General features: G+C 36.8%; 1 protein-coding gene across 1 annotated transcript in view; it reads right to left on the bottom strand.

Annotated features, from left to right (window-relative positions):
* Nucleotides 1-5,788: 5,788 nt before the first annotated feature.
* Nucleotides 5,789-14,212, bottom strand: part of INPP4B (inositol polyphosphate-4-phosphatase type II B) — a 562,110-nt gene continuing 553,686 nt past the window's right edge. The window contains exon 26 of the mRNA XM_008143795.3: nucleotides 5,789-5,940. Within this exon, the coding sequence (XP_008142017.2) occupies nucleotides 5,808-5,940 (133 nt within the window). The 3' untranslated portion in view covers nucleotides 5,789-5,807. The remainder of the gene's footprint in view (nucleotides 5,941-14,212) is intronic.

Raw genomic sequence — 14,212 nt, 5'->3', positions numbered from 1 at the left:
AAACAAAATAATACTTCTCCGAATGCAAATATAAAATAATCTAACCTATTTTTGCCTCATTCGTAGCAATACACATTGTTGGTTCATCTAGAATATATACTTAACATAAGAAAACACATGCCAAAGTTTCAGATAAGTACCACAAGAACCTGAAAATTAGGTGTTAGATTAAATAAAATAATGAAATATTCACATGAGAAGTATATGTGTGCAAAGGATTGCACGTGTGCAGTGACATGGGTGTCTTACATAGTTATAGACACATGGGGTGTGCCTTTTAAAAATTTGAAAGTTCTTTGACATGAAATGTTTTTAAAATTGAAAGTGATATAAAAGCATCACAGAACTATATAGATAATATAGCAATCTTGCCAATAGTTGGGTCAATATTGTTTGCTACTTAATAATACTGCACCGAGTCATCATTAAAGATGGACTGTTGGATTGTGTCCTTTGGAATAATTTAGATGGTTTTAAGAAAATTGTGAATGTATTCATACTATGAGTATAAAAATGCAACATCTTAAATAACTCTGTTTACTACATAAATACGGTTTATCAGGCAACATCACTTGAATTAGGTCTTCTCTCCCTTAATATTCATTCTCTCTGGGTACTCTATTTAATTGTGAGTCTTGTTTTCTGTTTTTATTTAAAATTCTAAATATTCGTCTAATCTATAAAAGTTCAAGCTCAGGAGAACTTATTGCATGTACTTTTTGGGGGTAATTATTACCTTACAATGTTTTCCTACTTCCTTGTTATAGTATCCAGATATGATTTGCTTCTTTGACATCAGAAACGCTTTAGGCTTTCTCTTACTTGGCTAGAAATAAAATCCAAATTTCCATATCTTACCACTGTACCAAATTGGTTTGCAATATTATATCTAAAACATTAATTTTATTTTCCCGTTCTGAAAGACAGTTTTTGCTAAAGGGAGTATCTGTTTGGGAAGTTCCGACTTAAAACCGCAAAAAAAAAAAAGTTACATGTTGGAACTTTTTTTATATAGCAATGAAACATAAATATGGGGCTGGGGGAGAAGCACAGACTTTGAAGATTATAGGTGGGCTAAATGAATGTGAATTCACACTAAAATTTTCAGTCAGTGACACCATTCTGAGCAAATCATTCTCTTCAGTAGTGCATAATTCGTAAAGCCTCCAGCTCTTAAGAACAACTTGGGTTCAATAAGTTTGCTTCCCTTGGTAATTGCTGATCACAGCTTGTCTCAGATCAGTTTCTTAAATCTGTGATAAAAGTTAATAGATTTCCTACAAGATTACACAAGGTGCCATGAATATGTAACTTAACAACTGATACACAATCCTATTTGGAAATCAAACACCTATAACATCTGTGGTGACTTAGCATCATGCCAGAGTTAAATCAACAGTTTGGGTTTCAGTTGAGCTGTATTTATTAGAATCTGGGCATAGTAATGTGCCACTATCGTTTCCTGCTTTTGGCAAATGCTAAGCTTATAAACTTAAAAATTGGTGCTGAAGCACATTTTTACTGGTACTCTAATTAGGCTAACCTTTCCTTGAATTTAGCCTGGAGTTCTTATTGCTCACACTGAGGCTACATTGCCAAGATTTCCCTTGCCAAACACTATAGAGAGATATGTTTTAAACACACCTCCCTGATGAAACAATTTAATTATGAATAAAATATAAATGTCAAATGTTACTGAGACCCCAATCAGAATCTTCAGAGGGGTTAAAAACTAAAACAAAATTGCAGCCATCTGAAGATGAATGATTGCATTTAATATCATTTTAATAATGTTATCCTGTTTCCAATTATTCATTTTCCAGAGAAAAAGTGACGGTGGCATTTAGTTGTGTGCCAGTATATATTTAACAATGGGATTTCAAGGAATCAAAGGCCATGATTTGTAGCTTTTGGAGATTTCTTTGGGGTAAATGCTCCCACTGTGGTCAATTTCAAGCTGCCGATGTGATGTTACTGAATGTGGAGCCAGGAGAAGGTGCACAGTAGATCTCTATAATACTGTATAGCATTTCAACTACAGGTACAATTGACATAACCTCAAGAGTAGAGATAAATCGAAAATTATCTAATAATAGGGTAATATGCAAATTGGTCAGGACACCGTTACAGTAACGATCGATCAGCAAGCTGGGCGGGGCCTTGCAGCGTTGGGGACGGAGGCGGGGCTGCGGCAGAGGCCTCCCTCTCCACACGCCTGCCTAAGCCCTGGCACAGGCATGTGGAGTCAGAGGCCTTGGCTGCGGCCCTGCCCCCTGGGGTCCGCAGGCCTCCGCCATGGCCCGGGGTCTGCAGGTCTCCCCCAGCTCTGGCCTACCTCTTTGGGGCAATCCATTGAGGAGCCCTGGATGGGTGGGCGGGGCCTACTCTTTGGGGCTCCCCCGGGCTCCCACCCATCCTGCCCCAGGTGAACAAATTTTGTGCACTGGGCCACTAGTAATAAAATAATTAGGAAGTGGTAGTTTTGACTATTACCTTTGTTTATAATAAAATTTATTTCATTTTGTTTTATAATTTAATATTTAATGATGGTTGTTTTTAACAACTAACATAAAATTCCTGAAAATTTAATGATCCACTGTCATGAGTCAGTGCGAGCCAGTTCCAGCACAACCACTGGGACAGCCTCTTCTGGACACATGTCAAACTCTACATAGGGAGGGGTTTGATTTGCTTGGGAAGGAAATCATCAGTCTACAAATCTTTTTCTTTTCCATCTTGAGTCTTATTTTATCCAAAATGCCATTTTAGTTGAGGGAAAGAAAGGAAGTATCCTCCATGCAGGTGCTAGCTTTTCAAGACTTCACAGTTATTCTGATAAAGTAAGCACTGGCAGTTAGGTATGTGGCATAGTGCTGTAACTGGGCATTTGGTCATTTCAGTATAATTTGTCAGCTGCATCAAAGGATCAAGCATTCTGATTCACCAGATACCCAGACCGACCAAAATATTTACATCAAAGGATTTGGCAGACTCTAGAAACACTCATGGCAATTTTTACAAGAAGCAAAGAACCACATGAGAAACAGATGAATGGATTCCCCTAAGGACGGGGCTGAATCAAAAAAATACTTCAAACTTTTATGATCAACTGCTCTGTGGAACACTTCCGGGCCTTGGATCTTTTGTCACTAAATCAAACATAATCAGGATTTCACCTTCCTTTGTTTTTAACTATCTTTTCTGTAGGACTCTGTCAATAGTGAATACGGAATTGATATCTAAATTTGATTATATTATAGGGGAAATATTTCTGAGCAAAAATTTATCTTGATTGAAAATTTCATTTTCTTGGTTCATTTTCTGGCTTGACATGATCTCCTAAAATCATCCTGCTAGTGTATGCATCTTTAAGTGAAAATGTAGATAGAAAAGAATGACTGAGGCTGTGTCTGTACAAAGGAGATTTTAAAACTTTTTGTTTAACCTTGGCTCTTTGATTTAGAAAATCTTAATAATTTAAGAAATAATGAAGTTGTTTTCCAAGGATACTTGGAATATATATTAGAAAAGGGGCAATATTGTTGTTGGTATGAAACATGAATTTCCTTGATGAAATCCATATTTAAAAGTATGTACAAATATTGGCTTCCTGTAGGGAAATTCAGATGACTATGTTAATAATAAACAAAAACTCATCTGCATTTGTAGTACAGTAACTTCTACACTTTGAAGCATCTATATTATTTCTTATTATAAAAGAAGAAAATACTTGAAATATTCCCCCCCCAAAACAAACAAACAAACAAACAAACCCTATTGTTGGCTTTCTAGTTACATATGTTTACCACACTTAGTCAAGAGTTTTCATTTTTACAAATGCAAATAAAAATTCTTGTTATAAGAGTATTTATAGAATGATAAGTCAGTCTCTTAGACTACCACTACTACTACTACTGAAGGAGGACTCAAAGAAACCTCTCTCTTCTAAACTTTTTTTACCTTACATCCAATGGGACAATGAAAATAACCACAAATCCTACCATTTTCAAATGAAATTGAACAAGTCAAAGATTATATGTAATCCCTGAAATGGAGAATGAGGTATAAGAAAATAACACTAAGATAAATTTATCCATGAATGGATCCACAGCATGTAGCCTCTTTTTATTAAAAAGGCTGTAAGTAGTTTGGCAACCACCTCATATATAATGCCCATAGTCATTAGTTAAAATAATAGATTGATAATTCTAGTATTAAAAAGCCCCAAAGAATTTTCTAAACATTTTTATTAATTTGAAAAACCTAGGAGTCTAGAGATCTGTTTAGAATCCTTATTTCAATTAGTGTCTTAGTCAAGGAGCTATCACATTAGCTATGGAAACCCCACAATATCATCCACTGAATGTGGTCCTAGCTAAGAGATGTCTATGTAACAAGCCTGTGGCATTTCTGAAGGTGATTTATGCTATCAATGTCATGCTCCTCTGATGAAAAAGGAAAAATAATAAATTCTTAAAATTTAGAGAAAATAGGTTTCATTTATTCAGAGTGTTGTAATCTAAGTTTTAATTCCACTAATAGATGTCAATTTCTATTTAACTAACTAGAACTCACCTATAATTTTCATGGATATTTGTCATGGCAATTTGGAGAAGATATAAGCCACAGGGAAGGACGGTAAGAAGAGAATGTAATCATGGTTCTAAAATTATCTCGGTGGGTGATTGGGGGTATATCTTTCCTGTGCTTTAATTTACCCATTTATGAAGGTGTTACACAAAATAATCTCGAAGGCAGATTCTAATTTAAAATTTTAGACAATTTATGGTGTTACTTTACTGAGTAAGGACAAATTTGAAATTCAGGTTAACAGAAGTAATTGCTTTGGTTTATCAATAAGTTATGGTTGCATACATGTTAGAGGGTTTATTCACATGTATTATTCTATGCCAGGAAATGCATACTTACATCATCTATATTCTGCACCAACATGACCGCTGGAAAACATCTCAGAGACATTTTCTTGAGTGTCATGAACTTGACCACATAAAGTTCAGGCCAATGGAGATTTTCATTTTGGACATCAACAGGCTGACTGTTTTTAGTTTCCTTACAGTTTCTGTTTCTCGTGGTATTTTGCCCATAATCTGATTAAACTTTCTCTCCTGCCACTTTTACAACAGGGCCATATAACCCAAGCCAGAGCTTTGAAAAGACACCGTGTTTTTGGAAAGTATTTTCACTGCTTTACGAACACTGTCCACCCACCTGTTTAGGAGGAATAGTCGCATCTCGACTGGGTGACAAAGTACAAGGTACAGGCATACCTGTAAATTGTTCTGTAACCAGGATCATGAGTTAACTCTACCTAATTTTAAATCACTAGAAAAATATTTTTTAAACCTCTGAAATGGGCGCTAAGAGTATGTGTGAGAAAATCTGGGACATTTCACAAAGGCCCTCTCCCCTTCACACTCTCCTGGCTTCATTTTGGAGGGACAGCACTGCTCTCTGAGTCACCGCTAGTCCCCCATGGCACCTGTTATCTCAGAATGTCTTTCATTAAATACTCCATGAGTGGAAGTTACACGTTCTGAGCTGATCTCAATCAGCAAGAGCAACACATAGAAGCTTAAAACTGGAAAGGACAACATTATGTAAGATTTTAAAAAATGAATTTCTTTCAGAGTAATATACTGATAACTGATTCAAGTAATTCCTAGACTTGGGCAAACATCCCTGATGATCGCCCTCCACAAATTCACGACAATAAAAGAAAAATGAAAAAGTAGAGAGTATCCAACTGAAGCGTATTTGTGTTCCTGTTTATTTACATGTTGGAAAACTTAGGTGTCAGCTTTTCCATAAGTCCCCTCTGGAGGTCTGTAGTACTTGGGGAAAGCCATCAGCTGTAGCATGTTGAAAGCATACTTTCTGCATTTGATATTCTTCAGTACATTCTCTATGCGGCATCCTTCTCTGGTAAAAGGGGAAAAAGTACAACTTCATGAAACAGAATAAATAAATATGCTTTATTTGTTCAATGCAGAGTTGCAGCAACAGTCCAAGTAAAAATAACAAAGATTCAACTCTACATTTGTTTTTTGTTTGCTTTTCACAAATGATGATACATCTTACAAAATTAAATCCTAGGCCAGGCCCAATACCATTATTGCCCTCAGAAAAGAGATGATTAAAGTCTCCTTGCTCTTAACAGGTATTTAAGGTTTAATAAACTCTTTAAATATAATTTGCTCCACAATACAGCTTCACTTTAATCTCATAAATATATCTGCCTTTTTAATAACTCTTCCACAAATTAATTTCTTTAAAACACATTAAAATCTATATGTAGCCCTAAGGATACAGGTTCTAGGAATAAGGCATTTAATTGATTAAGTCTGGCCCTATAGATTTTTAAAGGAAAGTTCAATCTCTATTTTACTTCATTATTTTAACTGTGCAACAACGAGAAAAATGGCTTCTGGAACAGCCTGGTCCGAGTCTCCACTTTATAGAGGAGAAGTGCTATGCACACACAGTACAGTCACAGGTGCGGAAACGGGGCATCAAGACACAGACAAGACCTTGTTAAAAAGAATAGAAAAGTACTCTCCAAGCCACATTAACCCAAACCATAGTTACAAACAGGTTAATTTAATTACAAAACAGAAATAGCCATTCTCTTCATAGAGTTACTTGACAGAAGGGGGTTAATTGCAGCAAAGAAATGACAAAACGAACAGGTTAAGAAACCAAACAGAAGGTTCTGCCAGCTGATGGCAACGATTTTAGCACAGTGGAAATAAAGTCTGGAACCTCCCACATGTCTAGGACTTGTCTCAGAGTTTCAGTGTGTTGTGCAAATTCAGTCTTAATTTCTTTGATAAATTTAACGGGAAGAGGAACAGGAGGTGTAGACCTTCAAGCTTTCAGGATTCTGTTCTTTGTCTTATTCCAAAGATAGTAATTTAAAAATTCTTCTTGAGCGAGTGAACAGAGGGAAACACTTCTCCATGAACAAAAGAGCAAAATAATTCACTTAATGCATAGTACTTCATCTTTTAGATTTTAGGAAAAAACAAAGAAAACACAATTCAAACATCTGTTTTAAATTCTCTGGATCTTAAAATGTAGAAATATTACAGCATTGTCCCCATAATTTAAAGTCCATTATAATTTTTAGAAAAGAAAGGAACACAACAGTAAAACTTATTGGTATTTGGCTAATAGTAATGCAAGACTTAAAATAAGCCACACGACTAGCAGGTGTGAGCTGACAAGCAGCAAGGCGACAGGATAGAAGTGTCGAGAAGTTGGCTTGTTATCAGATAGACAGCCTGTTTCAGGATCATCGGATTCATTCAGGGCTCCCTGGGTTTGTCTGCTGTTAAACAGGGTGGGGGAGTAAGGGGAGGAAAGAAAATAGAATAGCATTCACACAGTAAAGAAACTCAACCTTAACATCCTGAAGTAGAACACATTATCTTATACAATAAAGCTTCTTCAGATGGAAGTTTTATGCTAAATAGCCCTAAATACACCCTGTGTATTTTTTTTCTCACTGACAAATGTATTTCTCATTGACAAATGTTATTACAAAAGGAGATTCCTTTTGCTTTTTGTGCAAGAGAGAAGGGAGAGACACTCGGATGATATTTCACATGGTTTGAATCTGAATGTGCAAGAAGCAAATAAGCATAATAGCGACAATAAACAAAACTCCATGAATAAAACTAAAACATGAATCGGCCCATAAAAGTAATCTGATAAATACATCTTTGGCAAATGAAAGAGAAACCGTATGTAGTGAAACAAAAGAATGTGTCTGACACATTTCAGCACACTCTCTACTGGTCTCGTACCTATATAATGTATTTAACATCATAAAAATGATTTATAGAAATGGGTTGGTATTTAAAATGAATGAAATATCTGACATGTCATCCTCGGCAGCCGTAAGATTAGTTTAACAAAACCTGACTCAGCGTCCTTCTTACCCCTTCAGCTCGTAAATTACACCGTCTCTTGCTTATCTTACTTAAATATCTATCTCCTATGGACTCCGGAGCTTAAAAGAGATCCATCTTTGCAGAGTGACACCTTAAACAATAAAATATTCTACATTTCCAGGTTGTGTATTTTCTGTGTAAGTAAAAATGGGCACTTATAATTGGCTTAATATCAGCTACAATTATGGCAAATAAAAAATATGCCGCACTGTCCTAGCTGGTGTAGCTCAGTGGTTGGAGCATCAGCCTGGGCACCACAGGGTTGTGGTTCGATTTCTGGTCAAGGGTGTATATCTGGGTTGCAGATTCAATTCACATCCCTGACCCTGGCCCCTGTCAGGGTGTGTGTAGGAGGCAACTGATTAATGTGTCTCTCTCACATCAATGTTTCTCTCCCCCCCCCCCCCGTGTCCCCCTCCCCCGCTTCCTTCCCTTCCACTCTCTCTAAAAAAAAAAAAAAATCAATGGTAAAAAATATCCTGTGGTGAGGATTAAAAAAATAAATATGCCATACTGATATATGTTGAAAATAAAAATTCTTCTCTATGGTATATTTCATTGGTACTCAGAGTATTCAGAATTTTAATCATGCTCAGTTGTGGTGGTTTGAGCTCCATCAGCTCCTCCATGCTTGGAGGCAGGAAATGGGTGGTGGGTCAGTCTTATGGAAAGTGCCACGCAAAGCTAACTTCTCAACAAGCCCCAGAGCTGCTGGTGCCTCCTTTCAACCAGGTGTAGCCCCTGCAAACTCCCTACACAGACATTTTGAGCAGGTGTCGACCACCATAGTGACCACACTTGGACAAACAGTAGGGATCATTTTTCAAACCGTAGTTGAACACACCAAGTCAATCAAAGGGAGGGTGTTTTAGACTTGCATAATTTCTGTTGTCAATGGTACGTACACAAGGCACTTGGTTACTTGTTGAACTTTCTGCTCCTCATCAGGTAGGAAACATGCAGTAGATTTTAAGGTATGTTTACCTTCGAATGTGACTAAGCAAAGCTTCCTTGTCCGATGTTATTTTTTTCTGTGGGCTTGCCCGGGGGCTTGAAATCCCTACATTGCTCATCCCAGAGAAATATTTTATTCATTTGTTCAGTAAATTATTACCAATGTGTATCTCATTCTTTTACAATGTCTAGTTTTCATACACCCCATAAAGAATATAATGTATTAGTAGAGTAACACACGTAGAGGCGGCTGTGATAGCCATAGTCATGAGACCATCTGGCTTCAGGCTTGGACCAGTCACCTGCTAGCTACACTTTTTAACTAGGGCAAATTTTTAAACACTTAGTGTCTCAATTTCCTCACCTTTCAATAGTGTTAATAACAATACCTACTTCACAGAGCTGCTATGAAGTGTTGTAAGTCACACTTACACACTTCTTAGAACAGAGCCTGGCATATAGTAAGCTTTCAATAGTGCTTACGATTATTAAATAATTTGTAAATCAAGGAATACACACACCTTGGTAGTGTAGCTAGTACCTTTCTAGCTAGTAGGGATATGTAATCAAACAAGGTTGCGAGTCACTGTTGCAGCCCACTGGTGTTCAACTGCAGACGTGCCATGGGGGTGGTGTTGGAGGCGCAGAGGGCCAACCAGAGCAGCTCGCTTTTACTGATATTACTTGATTATGCCTCTGCAAAATAATTTGTGTGTGTACTACCGCAGTAGCCACATCTGGGCAAACAATAATCATAGTTATTTCAAACATACCACAGAGCAATCTGAATTAGTTTAAGACCCCTAGTCAACCATGCTGTGGTCTGATTGAAAAGAATAGTTGGAAATAAGTGGTCTAATTAATGTTTGAACAATCCTGGGAACTAGAAAAAAACACTTTTCAAAGAAGTCTATTCTATACACTGAGAGTTGCGGAAGGTGTTTGGTCATAAAACATGTGTTGGCCATTGGGAAAAGATGGGATAAAGGGCCAAGGGAGGTTGGGTAGGTGACATTTAGGTCCCCTTGCACATTTCCAGATGCACAAAGTAAACAGAAAGGCTCTGAAGTAATGCTTGCCCTTTTTCTACCCTCAGTTCCAGCACATAAAGCTACAAAACTTGAGCAAATACTTAATCCTTTTCCATACAATTTCTCCTTATGCACAGGAACAATGAGATTGTTAAAAGAATTAAGTAAGGGAATACATTCAAAAATCTTAGCACTGGAGACTATTATACTAATTGAAATAAGACAGTCAGAGAAAGATAGGTATCACCTAATCTCACTCATATGTGGAATCTAATGAACACAATAAACTGACGAACAAAATAGATCCAGAGACAGAAAGCATGGAACAGAATAACAAATCTCAGAGGGAAGGGAGGGGGTGGGAGGAGATTAAACAAAGAGCATGTGCATAACCCATGGCCACAGACAATAGTGTGGTGAAGCCTGTGAGGGAAGGTTGGGAGCAAGGTGGAGAAGGTCAATGGGGTGAAAAAGAGGGCATCTGTAATGCTTTCAACAATAAAGATAAACTTTAAAAAAGCTTAGCACAGTTCCAGGTATAAAACAAGGCCTGGATAAATGTTAGTTATTGTCATTACTGTTATCACCAATATCATCCTCGCTAACACTCCCTCCTGTCTGGTTTTAAGATGAAGGGTGATCTGTAGTTAATCTTAACAACCTTGTTGAAAACTTGGTTCCTCTACAATGTTCCCTGTTAGGAAAGAAGTACTAACTCCTATCTATCTATCTATCTATCTATCTATCTATCTATCTATCTATCCATCTATCTATCATCTATCTATCTATCTATCTATCTATCTATCTATCATCTATCTATCCATCCATCTATCATCTATCTATCTATCTATCTATCTATCTATCTATCTATCTATCATCTATCTATCCATCTATCATCTATCTATCTATCATCTATCTATCTATCTATCTATCTATCTATCTATCTATCTATCATCTATCTATCCATCTATCATCTATCTATCTATCATCTATCTATCTATCTATCTATCTATCTATCTATCTATCTATCTATCTATCATCATCTATCTATCCATCCATCTATCATCTATCTATCTATCTATCTATCATCTATCTATCTATCTATCTATCTATCTATCTATCTATCATCTATCTATCTATCATCTATCTATCTATCTATCTATCTATCATCTATCTATCTATCATCTATCTATCATCTATTATCTATCTACCTATTATGTATGTATGCATATATGTATCCAATTATGTATCTATCACCTATTTATCATGGTGCAAATTTTACACCATGATAAATTTATCATGCTTACAAATGTAGGTTAAATATTAACCACAATCTATCCATATAGTACTGCAGAAATAATCTCTCTAATAATCACACGTAGATAGGTAGAGTGGATACAAGTGGTCTTACAGCTGTTTCCTTGCTTCCTGCTAAGAATAGCACAAATGATCATTTCTTTGTTGACACAAATTAATTTTTCTAATTTATTGAGATATAGATTTCAAGTGTACAACTCAATAAAATGCCTCTGCACACTGCATTGTGTGCCCATTCCCCCCAAGCAGTCTCCATTCCCATTCCCTCCCTGCCACCCCTTTCGCCTATCTCTGACTACCCTCCAACCCCCTTTCTCTCTGGCTATCACCACACTGTTGTCTGTGTCTATGTGTTATATATATTTTCTTGCTTAACCCCTTTACCTTTTCATTCAGCCCCCCCTTCACCCCCCTGCCCTCTGACAATTTTGAAGCACTCTGCAAGTGCTAACTGCAAAGGATGTGTTAAGAGGTAACATCTGTAATTTCCTCACTGGGAAATGATGACCAATAAGTAATCAGTGGTACCCTGCAAGGTTCCGTGACAATCATGTCACTAGCTGCAGCCATCACTGACTGTGGCTCTCCATGGAAGCAAACCACAGTGTTGTCTTCACTGAAAATGTGACATAATCAGACATTTAAGGGCAGTTACTGAATCTGCAGGAGAGAAAATGATTTTTTTTAAATCAAATGACCTGTCAAAGCAATCACTTAAAATAGAAACAAGTAAAAGGACATGTCTCACTTTTAAACACATCACTGCCTACACAAGGAGACATTTCCTTAAATAAAACCCAATGTGCGTGACTTGATATTTGCTTATTCCCTCTCTCTTCTGTCAGTGACGGCTGCTGTATCCTGGAGGGCACAAGTCCCCACTGTGGGTATCCTCTCAATTCTTTCTGACCATTGCAAAAGAAAGTCAGAATCCTCCTATCTCCCCATGCTGGTTAATTTGTTAACAGTTTTGTTATTTGTTACTTTATTCCTTAAACCACTATCGCTCGTCAAGCTACCCCAAAGGAGAATTACCAGTTAAAACTGAATAGACAATGGGACACTACTCAGCCATATGAAAAGATGAACTTCTGCCATTTGCACCAACATGGATGTATCTTGAGAGTATCATACTAAGTAAAATAAGTCATATAGAGAAAGGGCAAGAACCATATGATTTCACTCATAGGTGGGATATGAAACAGAAAGCAATAAACAAACAAGAAACCTCATTGATACAGACAACAGAAGGGTGGTTACCAGAGGGGAAAGCGGGGTGAAGTAGATTAAAGAGGACAAAGGGGGTCAAATATATGATGACAGAAGGATACTAGACTTTGGATGTTGAGCACACAATGGAATATACAGATGATGTATTATAGAATTGTGCAGCTGAAATACATATAATCTCATTAACCAATGTCACCCCAATCAATTTAATTATAGAAACTGAATAAAAAAATCTTTTCTTTTGACCAAAAAGCTCATTTCCTCCCATGTTAAAATGAGACCATTTCACATTTAATTACACCAAGTTTGAAGCTATGGAGATACCATCTTGAAATTATGAGCCACGATTTTAGAATTAATATCTTCCAGAGCTTTATTGGACCTACATTCATCTGCTGAATTGACCTTTAATAGAGTATCATTTTCAGGTCATGGACTGCTGGACTGTGTCAGTTTTTAAACTGGCAGATCTGTGTAAAAATGTATATAATATACCTCTGTATCAGTAAGAGCTTTGGGAGTGGTACAGAAATCACAGAATCATAGATTCTCAGATTTAAAAGTGACTTTAAAAAAATCTTCATGTTGACTTACACATTTTCTAGATGAGAAAATAAATCAAAAGACCTTGCCTATGCTTCTGCAACAGAAAATTGCAAGGAAAGGATGATGAGAAGGTGGTTTCCCTGTTTTACAATCTGATTATATTATAGTCTGGTGAGATAAAGGGAGGAGGACTATTTGTTTTCAGTTTAGATTAAAGTCCATGAAATTCAATGACTGAAAATACTCGTAGATGACAAATTATCTACCAAATCTTTAAAATTTTTTGATTTGTAATTAAAATATTAAAAGTAGACTTCTGGAACTTTAAAAAACCTGTGCAACTATTTAAATACAGGGGAAATTTTCATAAAAGCATATCAAGTGTGGCACAATTTCCAGTCGCCGAGAAGCAAGACTGGCCTTTGTGGCCACTAGATCACTAGACACCTTTAAAATGCCTTCTTTATTCTAACTGGAGTACAGAATCTTAATTCAAAATATATTGTGTCAACCACAAAAAAGTCCCCTAAATTAAGAAATTACTTGAAACGCATTCGACCATGTCACTGCTTTGAGTGTCCAGGTAACATAATGTTTCTAATAATCCTGTACAAGTTGGTTATATAAGAAAGAACAGCATTAAGCAAAACATACACTCAGAGGAAGGGTGGGTCCTCCCCACAGGACACTGCACACATGTCATTCTAAGGGGAGGACTCCTGTGAACTAGCGGGTACCAGAGCATGGTAACCAGGAAGATGGTAGTGGACTTGGGAACTTGGCATAGCCAAAAAGACTGATGACAATGAGAATGAGAAGAATTCCATTGGCTTGGAGAAGAGGAAAATTTATGGTTAGATGGTTGTTGGTTTCAATAGTCAAAGGTTCTGTAGTTTAAAGTCTGGGCTACCCTGAAAGGCAATGGAAATGTTTGAAGTAAAAGAAAGAGACCTACTCTGTGACTTGAACTATTGATTTGATAGATACTTTATAGATATTACCTAATTCGTTCCTTACAAAAGGTCAAATTGGTTGATGGCATTATCTCCACAGGCTCAAAAGGGTTGCAAAACTTGTTCGAAGGGCAGATAAGAGATTTTTATCTCTGGTTGTCTAATGGAAAAACCTTATTCCTTTCACTTTACTGATTTGGGATCCTCT

Source organism: Eptesicus fuscus, chromosome 6 (genome assembly GCF_027574615.1).
Source record: "Eptesicus fuscus isolate TK198812 chromosome 6, DD_ASM_mEF_20220401, whole genome shotgun sequence".
In the NCBI taxonomy this organism is placed as follows: domain Eukaryota; kingdom Metazoa; phylum Chordata; class Mammalia; order Chiroptera; family Vespertilionidae; genus Eptesicus; species Eptesicus fuscus.
The sequence above is the reverse complement of the archived record's forward strand: the minus strand, read 5'-3'. Positions and strand labels throughout refer to the sequence as shown.